The sequence below is a fragment of the Aedes albopictus genome, chromosome 1, assembly GCF_035046485.1.
Source record: "Aedes albopictus strain Foshan chromosome 1, AalbF5, whole genome shotgun sequence".
Taxonomy (NCBI): Eukaryota; Metazoa; Arthropoda; class Insecta; order Diptera; family Culicidae; genus Aedes; species Aedes albopictus.
In genome coordinates this window covers 297,957,278-297,976,347 of record NC_085136.1, presented here as the reverse complement: position 1 = coordinate 297,976,347, position 19,070 = coordinate 297,957,278, and the positions used below count along the sequence as shown (strand labels likewise).

The window sequence follows — 19,070 nt, the reverse complement described above, 5'->3', positions numbered from 1 at the left end:
TGCAAAATCCTCTCAGGACTCTCTGCAGAATCCTCTCAGGATTCTCTGCAGAATCCTCTCAGGATTCTCTGCAGAATCCTCTCAGGATTCTCTGCAGAATCCTCTCAGGATTCTCTGCAGAATCCTCTCAGGATTCTCTGCAGAATCCTCTCAGGATTCTCTGCAGAATCCTCTCAGGATTCTCTGCAGAATCCTCTCAGGATTCTCTGCAGAATCCTCTCAGGATTCTCTGCAGAATCCTCTCAGGATTCTCTGCAGAATCCTCTCAGGATTCTCTACGGAATCCTCTCAGGATTCTCTACGGAATCCTCTCAGGATTCTCTGCAGAATCCTCTCAGGATTCTCTGCAGAATGCTCTCAGGATTCTCTGCAGAATCCTCTCAGGATTCTCTGCAGAATCCTCTCAGGATTGTCTGCAGAATCCCCTCAGGACTGTCTGCAGAATCCTCTCAGGATTCTCTGCAGAATCCTCTCAGGATTCTCTGCAGAATCCTCTCAGGATTCTCTGCAGAATCCTCTCAGGATTCTCTGCAGAATCCTCTCAGAATTCTCTGCAGAATCCTCTCAGGATTCTCTGCAGAATCCTCTCAGGATTCTCTGCAGAATCCTCTCAGGATTCTCTGCAGAATCCTCTCAGGATTCTCTGCAGAATCCTCTCAGGATTCTCTGCAGAATCCTCTCAGGATTCTCTGCAGAATCCTCTCAGGATTCTCTGCAGAATCCTCTCAGGATTCTCTGCAGAATCCTCTCAGGATTCTCTGCAGAATCCTCTCAGGATTCTCTGCAGAATCCTCTCAGGATTCTCTACAGAATCCTCTCAGGATTCTCTGCAGAATCCTCTCAGGATTCTCTGCAGAATCCTTTCAGGATTGTCTGCAGAATCCTCTCAGGATTGTCAACGCTACCAGTGCCTAACAACGACAAGAATAAGTTACACCAAGTAAACCCCGTTTAAACAAAGCGTCTTAACTGGGTGAGCCAAGTTGTGCAACACCCCAGAACCGAGTTGCTATACCAACCATGTGAAATGGGAGTCGTACAATTTCCTATTGCACAGAACAATGGCTGGAAAGCATGACGAAATAGAACAAAAGAGTACAACATGAGATCCGAATGGATAAAGCTCGTCTCGGGTGCCTACAGAAACACCCCAACATGTATAAATGGAAACAGAAATGCATAAGTTCTGATGTTTGAAGGGACGAGAGGGTCGAACAGCGGGAAAAGACAAGTGAGAGCCCGTGGGCTACAGCAGATAGCATAGTACCCTATAATACCTAGTAATATGGCGAACACTATCGATACATAACAACGATAAGAGTAAGACAGACCAAATAAACCCTGTTTAAACAAAGCGTATTAACTGGGTGAGCCAAGTTGTGCAACACCCCAGAACCGAGTTGCTATACCAATCATGTGAGATGGGAGCCGTACAATTTCCTATTGCACAGAACAATGGCTGGAAAGCATGACGAAATAGAACAAAAGAGTACAATATGAGGTCCGAAAGGATAGAGCTCGTCTCGGGTGTCTACAAAACACCCCAATATGTATAAATAGAAATTAAAATACATAGGTTCTGATGTTTGAAGGGACGAGAGGGTCAAACGGAAAGAATAAACAAGGTAGGGCCCTAGGGCCACACCAAAAGACAGATTAAATACCATAACAACCGCAAACCAAGACATACCAAGGAACATTCACAAAAGACCAATAGGTACTACCATAACAACGGTAGAAACCAACCAATACAGAAGCCAAAGCGCAACAAATACAGCCCAAAGGCACTGGTGAGCCCAACTCTTTCCCCCTCCCCACTCATCCCGTATGGTGGACGCGGTGGGAGCGGAATGAAAAAGGGTTACACTACCTCATGTCATTCCCCCTCCACACCACGTTTTGTTTGGAGGGGTGAGTGGGGGAGGGAGGGGGCAGGACCTCGCTGATGTCCAAAGGACAAATCAACCAAACCCAAATAACCACAATCCAAGATATACCAAGGGGACACCCCCCAAAATTCCAATAGGGACTACCGTAACAACGATAGAAACCAACCGATACAGAAGCCAAAATGCAACAAACATAGCCCAAAGGGCAAATCAACCAAACAAAAATAACTGCAACCCAAGATATATCAAGGGACATCCCCAAAGAAAACCAATAGGGACTACCATAACAACGGTAGAAACCAACCGATACAGAAAACAAAGCGCAATAGACATAGCCCAAAGGGCAGATCAACCAAACAAAAATAACCACAAGATAAGATAGACTCGTGGGCTCCACCAAAAGAAAAATAGGGACTACCGCAACAACGGAAGAAACCAATCGATACAGAAGCCAAAGCGCAACAAACATAGCCCAAAGGGGCAGACCAACCAAACAAACACCCACAAGCTAAATTATACCAGGGGGCACCCCCATAAGTAAAATAGGGACTACCGTAACAACGGTAGAAACCAACCGACACAGAAGCCAAAGCGCAACAAACACAGCCCAAAGGGCAAATCAACCAAACTCAACTAACCACAACCCAAGATATACCAAAGGACGGCCCAAAAAGACCAATAGGAATTACTATAACAATGATAGAAACAAAATGCCACAGAAGCCAAGCGCAACAAAACACAGCGAAAAGGGCAGACCACATACCAACAACCAATACCAACAACAACAACCGACAACACTTAACAATAAAAATAAATAGATAGCACATAACGGCAGACAAAAGCCCATCCAAAAATGGAGCGGCTCTGGCCATAGATAAATCTATACCACATAAATAAATCCATACAAAATATAGAATGCAGAAAGTAACATACATCCTACTAGGAAAGTCAACACATACATAGACCAACACCCACCCAAAAGAAACCCACAGAACAAAAAATGGAACTATCCGATGTAGTGAAACAACTACCAAAACCATCCACACAAATAAGCGACCTAAACGCACACAGTATGGAATGGGGAAGCTCCATAACGGACAAATGGGGAACAGCAGTCCAAGATATAATCGAACAAGATGGACTGCTTCCTCATGAACAAGGAAAACATGTTAGAAACAAACAAAAGACTGCATGGGCAGAGACACCCCCAATAAACCTAGAAAAGAAACAACCAAAACAAAATGAAATTATAACAAAATAGAACAAAAGACAAACAAAAAGGAAAGTAATCCAAAGCATATTAACCATGAACATCATACCAGATGGAAAATATACAATCAACGAACAAAAGAAATAACAAGCACAACAAATGCGAATAAACCGAAGACCACATCACCAAAAGACAAAAACGTACTCTGGTGGAACAAACAGATAGCCAATCGCATAAGAAAAAGAAGAAAGCAGTACGCTAGCACAAAAGATATACCCAAAATCACAAGGGTTAAATAGACCATACTTGAATACCACAAAATACCCCCCCACACAATGAAGACCAACCAAAGATGCCAATACTGTAAATACATACCCACAGCAGACCATATAACTGCACAGGATATGATCCAACAAGAACAAAACACAACACATTACAGAATAAGACACACATAACAAAACAATGATGAACGAAAGAAAACCTCTTGAATTCCTCAAGAAAACGGAACTACTTAACAACATATAAACCAAATACCGAAGACCAAAAGCAAATACACAACCAAAGACAAGGGTTTTTTAGAGCACATACCAAGGCCATGCTTAAACCAAACATGGATAGTGCGAGTTTTTCCCTATAGGACGACAGAGAAGACCGAACAAACAACAGCATATGTGCCATAAAACGATACCCAGAATATAACAAGGACCTTTCGCTCTCTCAAGCCGCCCCTCGAAAGCCTTGCAAGGGTTTTGGAGGCAAAACACACTCCAAGGTGTGGGCGGTACGTGAACAACGGCAGCTAGCTAAAAGCAAGGGAAATTCATCCATAATCGGCGTACCGATCAAATGAAAGCATTTAAGAATTGTGAACAACATACGGCAGTGGTCTCCGACCACCGAGGTGATAACCGAACTGAGACTTTGGAAAACCTCGTTAATCTCTTACCAACTCCAACTCTCAGGATTGTCTGCAGAATCCTCTCAGGATTGTCTGCAGAATCCTCTCAGGATTGTCTGCAGAATCCTCTCAGGATTGTCTGCAGAATCCTCTCAGGATTGTCTGCAGAATCCTCTCAGGATTCTCTGCAGAATCCTCTCAGGATTGTCTGCAGAATCCTCTCAGGATTGTCTGCAGAATCCTCTCAGGATTGTCTGCAGAATCCTCTCAGAATTCTCTGCAGAATCCTCTCAGGATTCTCTGCAGAATCCCCTCAGAATTCTCTGCAGAATCCTGTCAGGATTCTCTGCAGAATCCTCTCAGGATTCTCTGCAGAATCCTCTCCGGATTCTCTGCAGAATCCTCTCAGGATTCTCTTCAGAATCCTCTCCGGATTCGCTGCGGAATCCTCTCCGGATTCTCTGCAGAATCCTCTCAGGATTCTCTGCAGAATTCTCTCAGGATTCTCTGCAGAATCCTCTCAGGATTCTCTGCAGAATCCTCTCGGGATTCTCTACAGAATCCTCACGGGATTTTCTGCAGAATCCTCACGGGATTATCTTCAGAATTCTCCCAGGATTCTCTTCAGAATCCTCTCAGGATTATCTTCTGAATCCTCTCAGGATTCTCAGCAGAATCCTCTCAGGATTCTCTTCAGAATCCTCTCAGGATTGTTTGCAGAATCCTCTCAGGATTCTCTGCAGAATCCTTTCAGGATTCTTTGCAGAATCCTATCAGGATTCTCTGCAGAAAATCCCGTGAGGATTCTGTAGAGAATCCCGAGAGGATTCTGCAGAGAATCCTGAGAGGATTCTGCAGAGAATCCTGAGAGAATTCTGCAGAGAATCCTGAGAGGATTCTGCAGAGAATCCGGAGAGGATTCCGCAGCGAATCCGGAGAGGATTCTGAAGAGAATCCTGAGAGGATTCTGCAGAGAATCCGGAGAGGATTCTGCAGAGAATCCTGAGAGGATTCTGCAGAGAATCCTGACAGGATTCTGCAGAGAATTCTGAGGGGATTCTGCAGAGAATCCTGAGAGGATTCTGCAGAGAATTCTGAGAGGATTCTGCAGACAATCCTGAGAGGATTCTGCAGACAATCCTGAGAGGATTCTGCAGAGAATCCTGAGAGGATTCTGCAGACAATCCTGAGAGGATTCTGCAGACAATCCTGAGAGGATTCTGCAGACAATCCTGAGAGGATTCTGCAGACAATCCTGAGAGGATTCTGCAGACAATCCTGAGAGTTGGAGTTGGTAAGAGATTAACGAGGTTTTCCAAAGTCTCAGTTCGGTTATCACCTCGGTGGTCGGAGACCACTGCCGTATGTTGTTCACAATTCTTAAATGCTTTCATTTGATCGGTACGCCGATTATGGATGAATTTCCCTTGCTTTTAGCTAGCTGCCGTTGTTCACGTACCGCCCACACCTTGGAGTGTGTTTTGCCTCCAAAACCCTTGCAAGGCTTTCGAGGGGCGGCTTGAGAGAGCGAAAGGTCCTTGTTATATTCTGGGTATCGTTTTATGGCACATATGCTGTTGTTTGTTCGGTCTTCTCTGTCGTCCTATAGGGAAAAACTCGCACTATCCATGTTTGGTTTAAGCATGGCCTTGGTATGTGCTCTAAAAAACCCTTGTCTTTGGTTGTGTATTTGCTTTTGGTCTTCGGTATTTGGTTTATATGTTGTTAAGTAGTTCCGTTTTCTTGAGGAATTCAAGAGGTTTTCTTTCGTTCATCATTGTTTTGTTATGTGTGTCTTATTCTGTAATGTGTTGTGTTTTGTTCTTGTTGGATCATATCCTGTGCAGTTATATGGTCTGCTGTGGGTATGTATTTACAGTATTGGCATCTTTGGTTGGTCTTCATTGTGTGGGGGGGTATTTTGTGGTATTCAAGTATGGTCTATTTAACCCTTGTGATTTTGGGTATATCTTTTGTGCTAGCGTACTGCTTTCTTCTTTTTCTTATGCGATTGGCTATCTGTTTGTTCCACCAGAGTACGTTTTTGTCTTTTGGTGATGTGGTCTTCGGTTTATTCGCATTTGTTGTGCTTGTTATTTCTTTTGTTCGTTGATTGTATATTTTCCATCTGGTATGATGTTCATGGTTAATATGCTTTGGATTACTTTCCTTTTTGTTTGTCTTTTGTTCTATTTTGTTATAATTTCATTTTGTTTTGGTTGTTTCTTTTCTAGGTTTATTGGGGGTGTCTCTGCCCATGCAGTCTTTTGTTTGTTTCTAACATGTTTTCCTTGTTCATGAGGAAGCAGTCCATCTTGTTCGATTATATCTTGGACTGCTGTTCCCCATTTGTCCGTTATGGAGCTTCCCCATTCCATACTGTGTGCGTTTAGGTCGCTTATTTGTGTGGATGGTTTTGGTAGTTGTTTCACTACATCGGATAGTTCCATTTTTTGTTCTGTGGGTTTCTTTTGGGTGGGTGTTGGTCTATGTATGTGTTGACTTTCCTAGTAGGATGTATGTTACTTTCTGCATTCTATATTTTGTATGGATTTATTTATGTGGTATAGATTTATCTATGGCCAGAGCCGCTCCATTTTTGGATGGGCTTTTGTCTGCCGTTATGTGCTATCTATTTATTTTTATTGTTAAGTGTTGTCGGTTGTTGTTGTTGGTATTGGTTGTTGGTATGTGGTCTGCCCTTTTCGCTGTGTTTTGTTGCGCTTGGCTTCTGTGGCATTTTGTTTCTATCATTGTTATAGTAATTCCTATTGGTCTTTTTGGGCCGTCCTTTGGTATATCTTGGGTTGTGGTTAGTTGAGTTTGGTTGATTTGCCCTTTGGGCTGTGTTTGTTGCGCTTTGGCTTCTGTGTCGGTTGGTTTCTACCGTTGTTACGGTAGTCCCTATTTTACTTATGGGGGTGCCCCCTGGTATAATTTAGCTTGTGGGTGTTTGTTTGGTTGGTCTGCCCCTTTGGGCTATGTTTGTTGCGCTTTGGCTTCTGTATCGATTGGTTTCTTCCGTTGTTGCGGTAGTCCCTATTTTTCTTTTGGTGGAGCCCACGAGTCTATCTTATCTTGTGGTTATTTTTGTTTGGTTGATCTGCCCTTTGGGCTATGTCTATTGCGCTTTGTTTTCTGTATCGGTTGGTTTCTACCGTTGTTATGGTAGTCCCTATTGGTTTTCTTTGGGGATGTCCCTTGATATATCTTGGGTTGCAGTTATTTTTGTTTGGTTGATTTGCCCTTTGGGCTATGTTTGTTGCATTTTGGCTTCTGTATCGGTTGGTTTCTATCGTTGTTACGGTAGTCCCTATTGGAATTTTGGGGGGTGTCCCCTTGGTATATCTTGGATTGTGGTTATTTGGGTTTGGTTGATTTGTCCTTTGGACATCAGCGAGGTCCTGCCCCCTCCCTCCCCCACTCACCCCTCCAAACAAAACGTGGTGTGGAGGGGGAATGACATGAGGTAGTGTAACCCTTTTTCATTCCGCTCCCACCGCGTCCACCATACGGGATGAGTGGGGAGGGGGAAAGAGTTGGGCTCACCAGTGCCTTTGGGCTGTATTTGTTGCGCTTTGGCTTCTGTATTGGTTGGTTTCTACCGTTGTTATGGTAGTACCTATTGGTCTTTTGTGAATGTTCCTTGGTATGTCTTGGTTTGCGGTTGTTATGGTATTTAATCTGTCTTTTGGTGTGGCCCTAGGGCCCTACCTTGTTTATTCTTTCCGTTTGACCCTCTCGTCCCTTCAAACATCAGAACCTATGTATTTTAATTTCTATTTATACATATTGGGGTGTTTTGTAGACACCCGAGACGAGCTCTATCCTTTCGGACCTCATATTGTACTCTTTTGTTCTATTTCGTCATGCTTTCCAGCCATTGTTCTGTGCAATAGGATTCTCTGCAGAATCCTTTCAGGATTCTTTGCAGAATCCTATCAGGATTCTCTGCAGAATCCTCCCAGGTTTTCCTGCAGAATCCTTACAGGATTATCTGCAGAAGCCTCTCAGGATTCTCTGTAGAATCCTCTCAGGGCAGAATCCTGTCAGGATTATTTGCAGAATCCTGTCCGGATTATCTGCAGTATCCTGTCAGGATTCTCTCCAGAATCCTTTCAGGATTCTCTACAGAATCCTTTCAGGATTCTCTACAGAATCCTTTCAGGATTCTCTACAGAATCCTTTCAGGATTCTCTACAGAATCCTTTCAGGATTCTCTACAGAATCCTTTCAGGATTCTCTTCAGAATCCTTGCAGGATTCTCTTCAGAATCCTTTCAGGATTCTCTTCAGAATCCTTTCAGGATTCTCTTCAGAATCCTTTCAGGATTCTCTTCAGAATCCTTTCAGGATTCTCTTCAGAATCCTTTCAGGATTCTCTTCAGAAGCCTCTCAGGATTCTCTTCAGAATCCTCTCAGGATTCTCTTCAGAATCCTCTCAGGATTCTCTTCAGAATCCTCTCAGGATTCTCTTCAGAATCCTCTCAGGATTCTCTTCAGAATCCTCTCAGGATTCTTTTCAGAATCCTCTCAGGATTCTCTTCAGAATCCTCTCAGGATTCTCTTCAGAATCCTCTCAGGATTCTCTTCAGAATCCTCTCAGGATTCTCTTCAGAATCCTCTCAGGATTCTCTTCAGAATCCTCTCAGGATTCTCTTCAGAATCCTCTCAGGATTCTCTTCAGAATCCTCTCAGGATTCTCTTCAGAATCCTCTCAGGATTCTCTTCAGAATCCTCTCAGGATTCTCTTCAGAATCCTTTCAGGATTCTCTTCAGAATCCTTTCAGGATTCTCTTCAGAATCCTCTCAGGATTCTCTTCAGAATCCTTTCAGGATTCTCTTCAGAATCCTTTCAGGATTCTCTTCAGAATCCTTTCAGGATTCTCTTCAGAATCCTTTCAGGATTCTCTTCAGAATCCTTTCAGGATTCTCTTCAGAATCCTTTCAGGACCGCGTCCACCATACGGGATGAGTGGGGAGGGGGAAAGAGTTGGGCTCACCAGTGCCTTTGGGCTGTATTTGTTGCGCTTTGGCTTCTGTATTGGTTGGTTTCTACCGTTGTTATGGTAGTACCTATTGGTCTTTTGTGAATGTTCCTTGGTATGTCTTGGTTTGCGGTTGTTATGGTATTTAATCTGTCTTTTGGTGTGGCCCTAGGGCCCTACCTTGTTTATTCTTTCCGTTTGACCCTCTCGTCCCTTCAAACATCAGAACCTATGTATTTTAATTTCTATTTATACATATTGGGGTGTTTTGTAGACACCCGAGACGAGCTCTATCCTTTCGGACCTCATATTGTACTCTTTTGTTCTATTTCGTCATGCTTTCCAGCCATTGTTCTGTGCAATAGGATTCTCTGCAGAATCCTTTCAGGATTCTTTGCAGAATCCTATCAGGATTCTCTGCAGAATCCTCCCAGGTTTTCCTGCAGAATCCTTACAGGATTATCTGCAGAAGCCTCTCAGGATTCTCTGTAGAATCCTCTCAGGGCAGAATCCTGTCAGGATTATTTGCAGAATCCTGTCCGGATTATCTGCAGTATCCTGTCAGGATTCTCTCCAGAATCCTTTCAGGATTCTCTACAGAATCCTTTCAGAATTCTCTACAGAATCCTTTCAGGATTCTCTACAGAATCCTTTCAGGATTCTCTACAGAATCCTTTCAGGATTCTCTACAGAATCCTTTCAGGATTCTCTTCAGAATCCTTGCAGGATTCTCTTCAGAATCCTTTCAGGATTCTCTTCAGAATCCTTTCAGGATTCTCTTCAGAATCCTTTCAGGATTCTCTTCAGAATCCTTTCAGGATTCTCTTCAGAATCCTTTCAGGATTCTCTTCAGAATCCTTTCAGGATTCTCTTCAGAAGCCTCTCAGGATTCTCTTCAGAATCCTCTCAGGATTCTCTTCAGAATCCTCTCAGGATTCTCTTCAGAATCCTCTCAGGATTCTCTTCAGAATCCTCTCAGGATTCTTTTCAGAATCCTCTCAGGATTCTCTTCAGAATCCTCTCAGGATTCTCTTCAGAATCCTCTCAGGATTCTCTTCAGAATCCTCTCAGGATTCTCTTCAGAATCCTCTCAGGATTCTCTTCAGAATCCTCTCAGGATTCTCTTCAGAATCCTTTCAGGATTCTCTTCAGAATCCTTTCAGGATTCTCTTCAGAATCCTTTCAGGATTCTCTTCAGAATCCTTTCAGGATTCTCTTCAGAATCCTTTCAGGATTCTCTTCAGAATCCTTTCAGGATTCTCTTCAGAATCCTTTCAGGATTCTCTTCAGAATCCTTTCAGGATTCTCTTCAGAATCCTTTCAGGATTCTCTTCAGAATCCTTTCAGGATTCTCTTCAGAATCCTTTCAGGATTCTCTTCAGAATCCTTTCAGGATTCTCTTCAGAATCCTTTCAGGATTCTCTTCAGAATCCTTTCAGGATTCTCTTCAGAATCCTTTCAGGATTCTCTTCAGAATCCTTTCAGGATTCTCTTCAGAATCCTTTCAGGATTCTCTTCAGAACCCTCTCAGGATTCTCTTCAGAATCCTCTCAGGATTCTCTTCAGAATCCCCTAAGGATTCTCTTCAGAATCCTTTCAGGATTCTCTTCAGAATCCTTTCAGGATTCTCTTCAGAATCCTTTCAGGATTCTCTTCAGAATCCTTTCAGGATTCTCTTCAGAATCCTTTCAGGATTCTCTTCAGAATCCTTTCAGGATTCTCTTCAGAATCCTTTCAGGATTCTCTTCAGAATCCTTTCAGGATTCTCTTCAGAATCCTTTCAGGATTCTCTTCAGAATCCTTTCAGGATTCTCTTCAGAATCCTTTCAGGATTCTCTTCAGAATCCTTTCAGGATTCTCTTCAGAATCCTTTCAGGATTCTCTTCAGAATCCTTTCAGGATTCTCTTCAGAATCCTTTCAGGATTCTCTTCAGAATCCTTTCAGGATTCTCTTCAGAATCCTTTCAGGATTCTCTTCAGAATCCTTTCAGGATTCTCTTCAGAATCCTCTCAGGATTCTCTTCAGAATCCTCTCAGGATTCTCTTCAGAATCCTCTCAGGATTCTCTTCAGAATCCTCTCAGGATTCTCTTCAGAATCCTCTCAGGATTCTCTTCAGAATCCTCTCAGGATTCTTTTCAGAATCCTCTCAGGATTCTCTTCAGAATCCTCTCAGGATTCTCTTCAGAATCCTCTCAGGATTCTCTTCAGAATCCTCTCAGGATTCTCTTCAGAATCCTCTCAGGATTCTCTTCAGAATCCTCTCAGGATTCTCTTCAGAATCCTCTCAGGATTCTCTTCAGAATCCTCTCAGGATTCTCTTCAGAATCCTTTCAGGATTCTCTTCAGAATCCTTTCAGGATTCTCTTCAGAATCCTCTCAGGATTCTCTTCAGAATCCTTTCAGGATTCTCTTCAGAATCCTTTCAGGATTCTCTTCAGAATCCTTTCAGGATTCTCTTCAGAATCCTTTCAGGATTCCCTTCAGAATCCTTTCAGGATTCTCTTCAGAATCCTTTCAGGATTCTCTTCAGAATCCTTTCAGGATTCTCTTCAGAATCCTTTCAGGATTCTCTTCAGAATCCTTTCAGGATTCTCTTCAGAATCCTTTCAGGATTCTCTTCAGAATCCTTTCAGGATTCTCTTCAGAATCCTTTCAGGATTCTCTTCAGAATCCTTTCAGGATTCTCTTCAGAATCCTTTCAGGATTCTCTTCAGAATCCTTTCAGGATTCTCTTCAGAATCCTTTCAGGATTCTCTTCAGAATCCTTTCAGGATTCTCTTCAGAATCCTTTCAGGATTCTCTTCAGAATCCTTTCAGGATTCTCTTCAGAATCCTTTCAGGATTCTCTTCAGAATCCTTTCAGGATTCTCTTCAGAATCCTTTCAGGATTCTCTTCAGAATCCTTTCAGGATTCTCTTCAGAATCCTTTCAGGATTCTCTTCAGAATCCTTTCAGGATTCTCTTCAGAATCCTTTCAGGATTCTCTTCAGAATCCTTTCAGGATTCTCTTCAGAATCCTTTCAGGATTCTCTTCAGAATCCTTTCAGGATTCTCTTCAGAATCCTTTCAGGATTCTCTTCAGAATCCTTTCAGGATTCTCTTCAGAATCCTTTCAGGATTCTCTTCAGAATCCTTTCAGGATTCTCTTCAGAATCCTTTCAGGATTCTCTTCAGAATCCTTTCAGGATTCTCTTCAGAATCCTTTCAGGATTCTCTTCAGAATCCTTTCAGGATTCTCTTCAGAATCCTTTCAGGATTCTCTTCAGAATCCTTTCAGGATTCTCTTCAGAATCCTTTCAGGATTCTCTTCAGAACCCTCTCAGGATTCTCTTCAGAATCCTCTCAGGATTCTCTTCAGAATCCCCTAAGGATTCTCTTCAGAATCCTTTCAGGATTCTCTTCAGAATCCTTTCAGGATTCTCTTCAGAATCCTTTCAGGATTCTCTTCAGAATCCTTTCAGGATTCTCTTCAGAATCCTTTCAGGATTCTCTTCAGAATCCTTTCAGGATTCTCTTCAGAATCCTTTCAGGATTCTCTTCAGAATCCTTTCAGGATTCTCTTCAGAATCCTTTCAGGATTCTCTTCAGAATCCTTTCAGGATTCTCTTCAGAATCCTTTCAGGATTCTCTTCAGAATCCTTTCAGGATTCTCTTCAGAATCCTTTCAGGATTCTCTTCAGAATCCTTTCAGGATTCTCTTCAGAATCCTTTCAGGATTCTCTTCAGAATCCTTTCAGGATTCTCTTCAGAATCCTTTCAGGATTCTCTTCAGAATCCTTTCAGGATTCTCTTCAGAATCCTTTCAGGATTCTCTTCAGAATCCTCTCAGGATTATCTTCAGAATCCTCTCAGGATTCTCTTCAGAATCCTCTCAGGATTCTCTTCAGAATCCTCTCAGGATTCTCTTCAGAATCCTCTCAGGATTCTCTTCAGAATCCTTTCAGGATTCTCTTCAGAATCCTTTCAGGATTCTCTTCAGAATCCTTTCAGGATTCTCTTCAGAATCCTTTCAGGATTCTCTTCAGAATCCTTTCAGGATTCTCTTCAGAATCCTTTCAGGATTCTCTTCAGAATCCTTTCAGGATTCTCTTCAGAATCCTTTCAGGATTCTCTTCAGAATCCTTTCAGGATTCTCTTCAGAATCCTTTCAGGATTCTCTTCAGAATCCTTTCAGGATTCTCTTCAGAATCCTTTCAGGATTCTCTTCAGAATCCTTTCAGGATTCTCTTCTAAATCCTTTCAGGATTCTCTTCAGAATACTTTCAGGATTCTCTTCAGAATACTTTCAGGATTCTCTTCAGAATCCTTTCAGGATTCTCTTCAGAATCCTTTCAGGATTCTCTTCAGAATCCTTTCAGGATTCTCTTCAGAATCCTTTCAGGATTCTCTTCAGAATCCTTTCAGGATTCTCTTCAGAATCCTTTCAGGATTCTCTTCAGAATCCTTTCAGGATTCTCTTCAGAATCCTTTCAGGATTCTCTTCAGAATCCTTTCAGGATTCTCTTAAGAATCCTTTCAGGATTCTCTTCAGAATCCTTTCAGGATTCTCTTCAGAATCCTTTCAGGATTCTCTTCAGAATCCTTTCAGGATTCTCTTCAGAATCCTTTCAGGATTCTCTTCAGAATCCTTTCAGGATTCTCTTCAGAATCCTTTCAGGATTCTCTTCAGAATCCTTTCAGGATTCTCTTCAGAATCCTTTCAGGATTCTCTTCAGAATCCTTTCAGGATTCTCTTCAGAATCCTTTCAGGATTCTCTTCAGAATCCTTTCAGGATTCTCTTCAGAATCCTTTCAGGATTCTCTTCAGAATCCTTTCAGGATTCTCTTCAGAATCCTTTCAGGATTCTCTTCAGAATCCTTTCAGGATTCTCTTCTGAATCCTTTCAGGATTCTCTTCAGAATCCTTTCAGGATTCTCTTCAGAATCCTTTCAGGATTCTCTTCAGAATCCTTTCAGGATTCTCTTCAGAATCCTTTCAGGATTCTCTTCAGAATCCTTTCAGGATTCTCTTCAGAACCCCCTCAGGATTCTCTTCAGAATCCTCTCAGGATTCTCTTCAGAATCCCCTAAGGATTCTCTTCAGAATCCTCTCAGGATTCTCTTCAGAATCCTCTCAGGATTCTCTTCAGAATCCTCTCAGGATTCTCTTCAGAATCCTCTCAGGATTCTCTTCAGAATCCTCTCAGGATTCTCTTCAGAATCCTCTCAGGATTCTCTTCAGAATCCTCTCAGGATTCTCTTCAGAATCCTCTCAGGATTCTCTTCAGAATCCTCTCAGGATTCTCTTCAGAATCCTCTCAGGATTCTCTTCAGAATCCTCTCAGGATTCTCTTCAGAATCCTCTCAGGATTCTCTTCAGAATCCTCTCAGGATTCTCTTCAGAATCCTCTCAGGATTCTCTTCAGAATCCTCTCAGGATTCTCTTCAGAATGCTCTCAGGATTCTCTTCAGAATCCTCTCAGGATTCTCTTCAGAATCCTCTCAGGATTCTCTTCAGAATCCTCTCAGGATTCTCTTCAGAATCCTCTCAGGATTCTCTTCAGAATCCTCTCAGGATTCTCTTCAGAATCCTTTCAGGATTCTTCTCAGGATCCTCTTAGGATTATCTGCAGAATCCTCTCAGGATTCTCTTCAGAACCCTCTCAGGATTCTTTTCAGAATTCAGGATTCTCTGCAAAATCCTCTCAGGGTTCTCTGCAAAATCCTCTCAGGATTCTCTGCAGAATCCTCTCAGAATTCTCTCTAGAGAGTTGATGGGGCAATATCAAGCTGGATTCATGGGTAAACGCGCTTCAACGAACGAGATGTTCGCCATTCGCCAGGTGCAGCATAAATGACGCGAATACAACGTGCCTGCACATCACTTGTTTATCGATTTTGAAGCGGCGTATGATGTAATCGATCGAGACCAGCTATGGCAGATTATGCACGAATACGAATTTCCGGATAAGTTGACATTGATCAAGGCGACGATGGATCCAGTGATGTGCGTAGTTCGAGTATCAGGGACACTCTCGAGTCCCTTTGATCCTCGCAGAGGGTTACGGCAAGGTGTTGGTCTTTCGTGTTTGCTGTTTAACATTGCTTTTGGGGGTGTAATAAGGAGAGCGGGGATAACCACGAGTGGTACGATTTTCACGAAGTCCGTTCAGCTGCTTGGTTTCGCTAACGATGTACATATTATAGCTCGCTAATTTGACAACAATGGTGGAAACGTACATTCGACTGAAGAATGAAACCAGGCGAATCGGATCTATAATAGATTGTCGAAGACAAAGTCAATGATGGCAAAGGGCTCTAGGGAGGAATTAACTGAACCGCCTTTCCAAATTGCTATCGACGGTGTTGAAATCGAGGTGGTTGAAGAATTTGTATACTTGGGCTCACTGGTGACCGCCAATAACGACACCAGCAGATTGACGCATTGTGGCAAGGAATCGAGCTTACTTTGAACTCTGCAGAACTCTACTATCGACCAAAGTTCGCCGTCAAATGAAGTTAACTATCTACAAAACGCTGATTAGACCGGTAGTCCTCTATGGGCACGAAACCTGGACCTTATGTGTAGATGACCAACGCGCCCTTGAAGTTTTCGAACGGAAGGTGTTGCATTCCATCTACGGCGGAGTGCAGATAGAAGACGGGACTTTTAGAAGGCCAATGAACTATGAACTGCATCAGCTGCTGAGAGAACCAACCATCGTCCACGTCGCAAAAATCGGCAGGTGGGCGATTCACCTAATCAGGATGTCGGATAGCAACCCTATTAGAATGGTTCTCGAGAGCCATCGAGCCAGCGAGCTAAGTGAGGACGATTTGCGAACCCTTGGCAGAGTGCGGAGCTGGAGACACACAACCATGGAACGAGAAGAATAGAGACGACGCCTACGTACAGCAGAGGACACTCAGGCCTTAAGTCTGAGATAAGAGTACCATTCATAGGTTAGCGAGTTCGTGGCAGCGTGGAATTAGACGCTTCAGGGTTTCCTTGACGTTTGGAGAATCTGGAGCAACACCCCAAAACCCGGCACAAATGAAAATCTACCATAAGCTCAGTGCTGGATTAAAACTACACTGTAACAATCCAGCTAAGCAAGCAGGTTTCTCTTTTGACTTGATTTAGAAAGTATCCCGCTAACTGTTGTGTTTAAAATCGGTGCTCATTATGATATACAAGATACGATTCACCAAAACAGCTAATCTATACTCTCATCAGTTACACATCGTTGGAATGTCATCAACAGAAATAAATGCGCTCGTTAGTTTGTTTCAATTTTGGACAATAAATTATCTACATTTATATGGTCATCGTTTCGCTCGTCTACTTTAAATAACACTGACAATAAATAACTAACACTAGAAACGCAGTTTCAACTAGCAACAATTGTGACCATGGTCGTCTCTACGCTCCAATCAGCGTTTTCTCCTCCGTACTCTACGAATTAGCGGGAGCCTCAAATCGCCCATTTGGGCGATTTTGCTCGGCACTCTTCAAGATTGTCGACGTTCAGAAAATGTCAACGTTCGAACCAAACAAAACAAAAATCATAAAAAATGGAAAACTTAAAACACTAGCAGCACTAAATTCACTTCGAGTATTTTCCTTTTCGATGATCTCCTCTACTCCTCCCGCGTTCACTTCTCTGGTCCCGGACACACTCTAATCAAGGTCGTCTCAATTTCACGCTCACTGGTTCTCGTTCATCGACTCGCGCGGTGTCGTAGATCACCTCTCGGTTTACTCGGATCTTGAAGTTCGCTCTCTCGTTAACTTTACGCGTGCATGCGTGCCACGATCAGACCTGCAGGAGGGTTGAAACGAAACAAGAAAACACAAGCAATTCAGAGTTACACAAACGCTCCTAGACGTTGTAAATGAGCTCATTAGCTTTCCAAACTTTCGCGTTCGGATCAGCAAAGTGCACAAAACAAAGAAAGAATTAGTCACGGTTACTTACATTTTACTTTCGTCCATCTCTGTCAAATAAAAATACACTCCACAAACCAAACAATCGATCGCACTCTGGGGATATAGTAGCACTAGCAGCACGTTCGCAAAAAAAGCATCTCTCCACATTCACACATCCGATTCGCATCCACCCTGCTACCCTCCTCCTGCTCGGTTTCGGTTCCCAATGGCCCGTCGTGGTCCCTTCTCTTCTAGTGGGACTTTTGCAAGCTCACAACCGACGCGAACAGGGCGAAGAAGAACCCGGCCAAACCGGCAGCCTTGACCAGCAGCGCCAGACCACCCACGATGGCCGGGAACATCATCATGAACTTGAGCTTGTAGGCCAACAGCAGCGGCAGCAGGAACTTTTTGTACTTGTGCTTCAGGTGGAACTTCTTCTTCTTCTTGAAACGGGCCTCCGGGTCGGACACGTCCGAATCGTCATCGTCATCGTCGTCATCCAGTTCCTCGAGGGAAGCTTCCAGCTCTGAAAAAGGGGGGTGCAGGGAAAATAGAAGCAAGGGAAGAGAAGTGGAGAATTAATTTTAAATCAATTTATTTCAAGGCGTCAATAAGAAGTAGGGAATCGTCAATTTCGTTACAATTGGAGGGTTGAATACAGCGTAAAACAAATAATTCGTATACAGTTTAGATTCAAACTTCATACAGAATATGATTGGTTATGATTGATCTATATTCATTTTCTTGAAGGCCACACGTAATGAGCTGATTATGCTGCAAGCCTAGGGGTCTCAAGGCGTTTCAGGAGCATTTTGCATAGAGTTTTAGATGGTTGCAGGGGCGTTGTAGGGAACTTTAGAAATCATCAAGGGGTTATAGGTGCGTTTCAAGGGTTTGTTCGCATATTACGTAACGCTAAGAGGGGAATGCAAGGGTCTACCGCTGTGTTACGCTCCGTACAAACAATCAAAATTTCCATACAAAGGTTGTTAGGGGTCGTGCACAAATTACGTTACGCTTTTAGGGGGGTGGTGATCGGTTTGGAAAAACGTGATGAGCCATACAAAAAGTGTGACATAGGGGGGGAAGGGGTGTGGGGGAGTTGAAAAAGGTCGATTTTAGCGTGACATAATTTGTGTATCACCCTTTACGTGGAAGAGTCAGGAAATCTAATATTGGCAAGTTTTGCGTTACGTATTATTCGAATGAATCCTAAAGGGTTTCAGGAGGTTTCACGGGCGATCTAGATAGCTTCAAAGGGTACCAAAGACGTTTCAGGAGGATTCAGAGGTGTTCTAGTTGGCTTGATAAGTTTTCCGAGCCGCTTCAGGGGTGTTTCCCGGGGCTTCAGAGGTTTTTAAAAGACACTACAGCGTCTTCAACCAAAGGTTGCACAGACTAAACACTAAACGACCACATTAGGCAACGGATAACACACGAATCATCCAGTAGTTAAGTGGAGAATTTTCCTTTAGACGAAAAGTTTTCACCGACTGAAGTGGGAATCGAACCCACACTCCGAGACTTACGAAACACCTAGTCGACTGATGCCGCTAACCGCACGGCCACGTAGCCCACAGGGAGGTTTCATCTGCGTTCCGAAACCTCATAAAACCGGATGGAACGCCTTGAACCACTTTGAAACGTCTCTGTAACTCTCTATGAAACTCCAATGAAAGCTTCTGCAAACCACCCTGAAACGATATCAAAACACCTGGAATCCCCAAGAACTCCTTGAAACCCCTCTGAAAACCTCTGAAACGTTTTGAAACTCCTTCATTGAAATTTCTCTGTAAACTTCTTAAAACCCCTTTAAAATCCCCTTATAAACCCCGTAGACCTTAGAACCTCCTCGAGAGCATCGTGCAACCTCCGGAAACCACTTCAAAATTATTTTAAGCTACTTTAAGCATTCTTAGGAGAATTTCTTGGCTTTTCAGTCCGATTGTGAGATCAAAAACACCTTATGTTCTCTTACTCCGACGTTTCGATCCGGAGTAAGAGAACATAAGGTGTTTTTGATCTCACAATCGGACTGAAAAGCCAAGAAATTCTCCTAAAAATACACCAAGAACAGTCGTAATCCATCAACGGCTACTTTTAGCGCCTAGGATAACTGAATTTTTCTTGTAATTTTCCTGAATCTCTTCTGAATTCCACGGAAACTTCTTC

General features: G+C 43.0%; 1 protein-coding gene and 1 long non-coding RNA gene across 2 annotated transcripts in view; both read right to left on the bottom strand.

The window, feature by feature from the left end:
* The window catches only part of LOC134285716 (uncharacterized), a 279,906-nt gene that overhangs the window by 179,743 nt on the left and 81,093 nt on the right, over window positions 1–19,070 (bottom strand). The window lies entirely within an intron of this gene.
* LOC109411176 (uncharacterized) overlaps window positions 16,246–19,070 on the bottom strand; it is a 29,354-nt gene continuing 26,529 nt past the window's right edge. The window contains exons 2-3 of the mRNA XM_019684651.3: window positions 16,945–17,424; window positions 16,246–16,788 (exon numbers count right to left, since the gene is read on the bottom strand). Of these exons, the coding sequence (XP_019540196.2) occupies window positions 17,147–17,424 (278 nt within the window). The 3' untranslated portion in view covers window positions 16,246–16,788; window positions 16,945–17,146. The remainder of the gene's footprint in view (window positions 16,789–16,944; window positions 17,425–19,070) is intronic.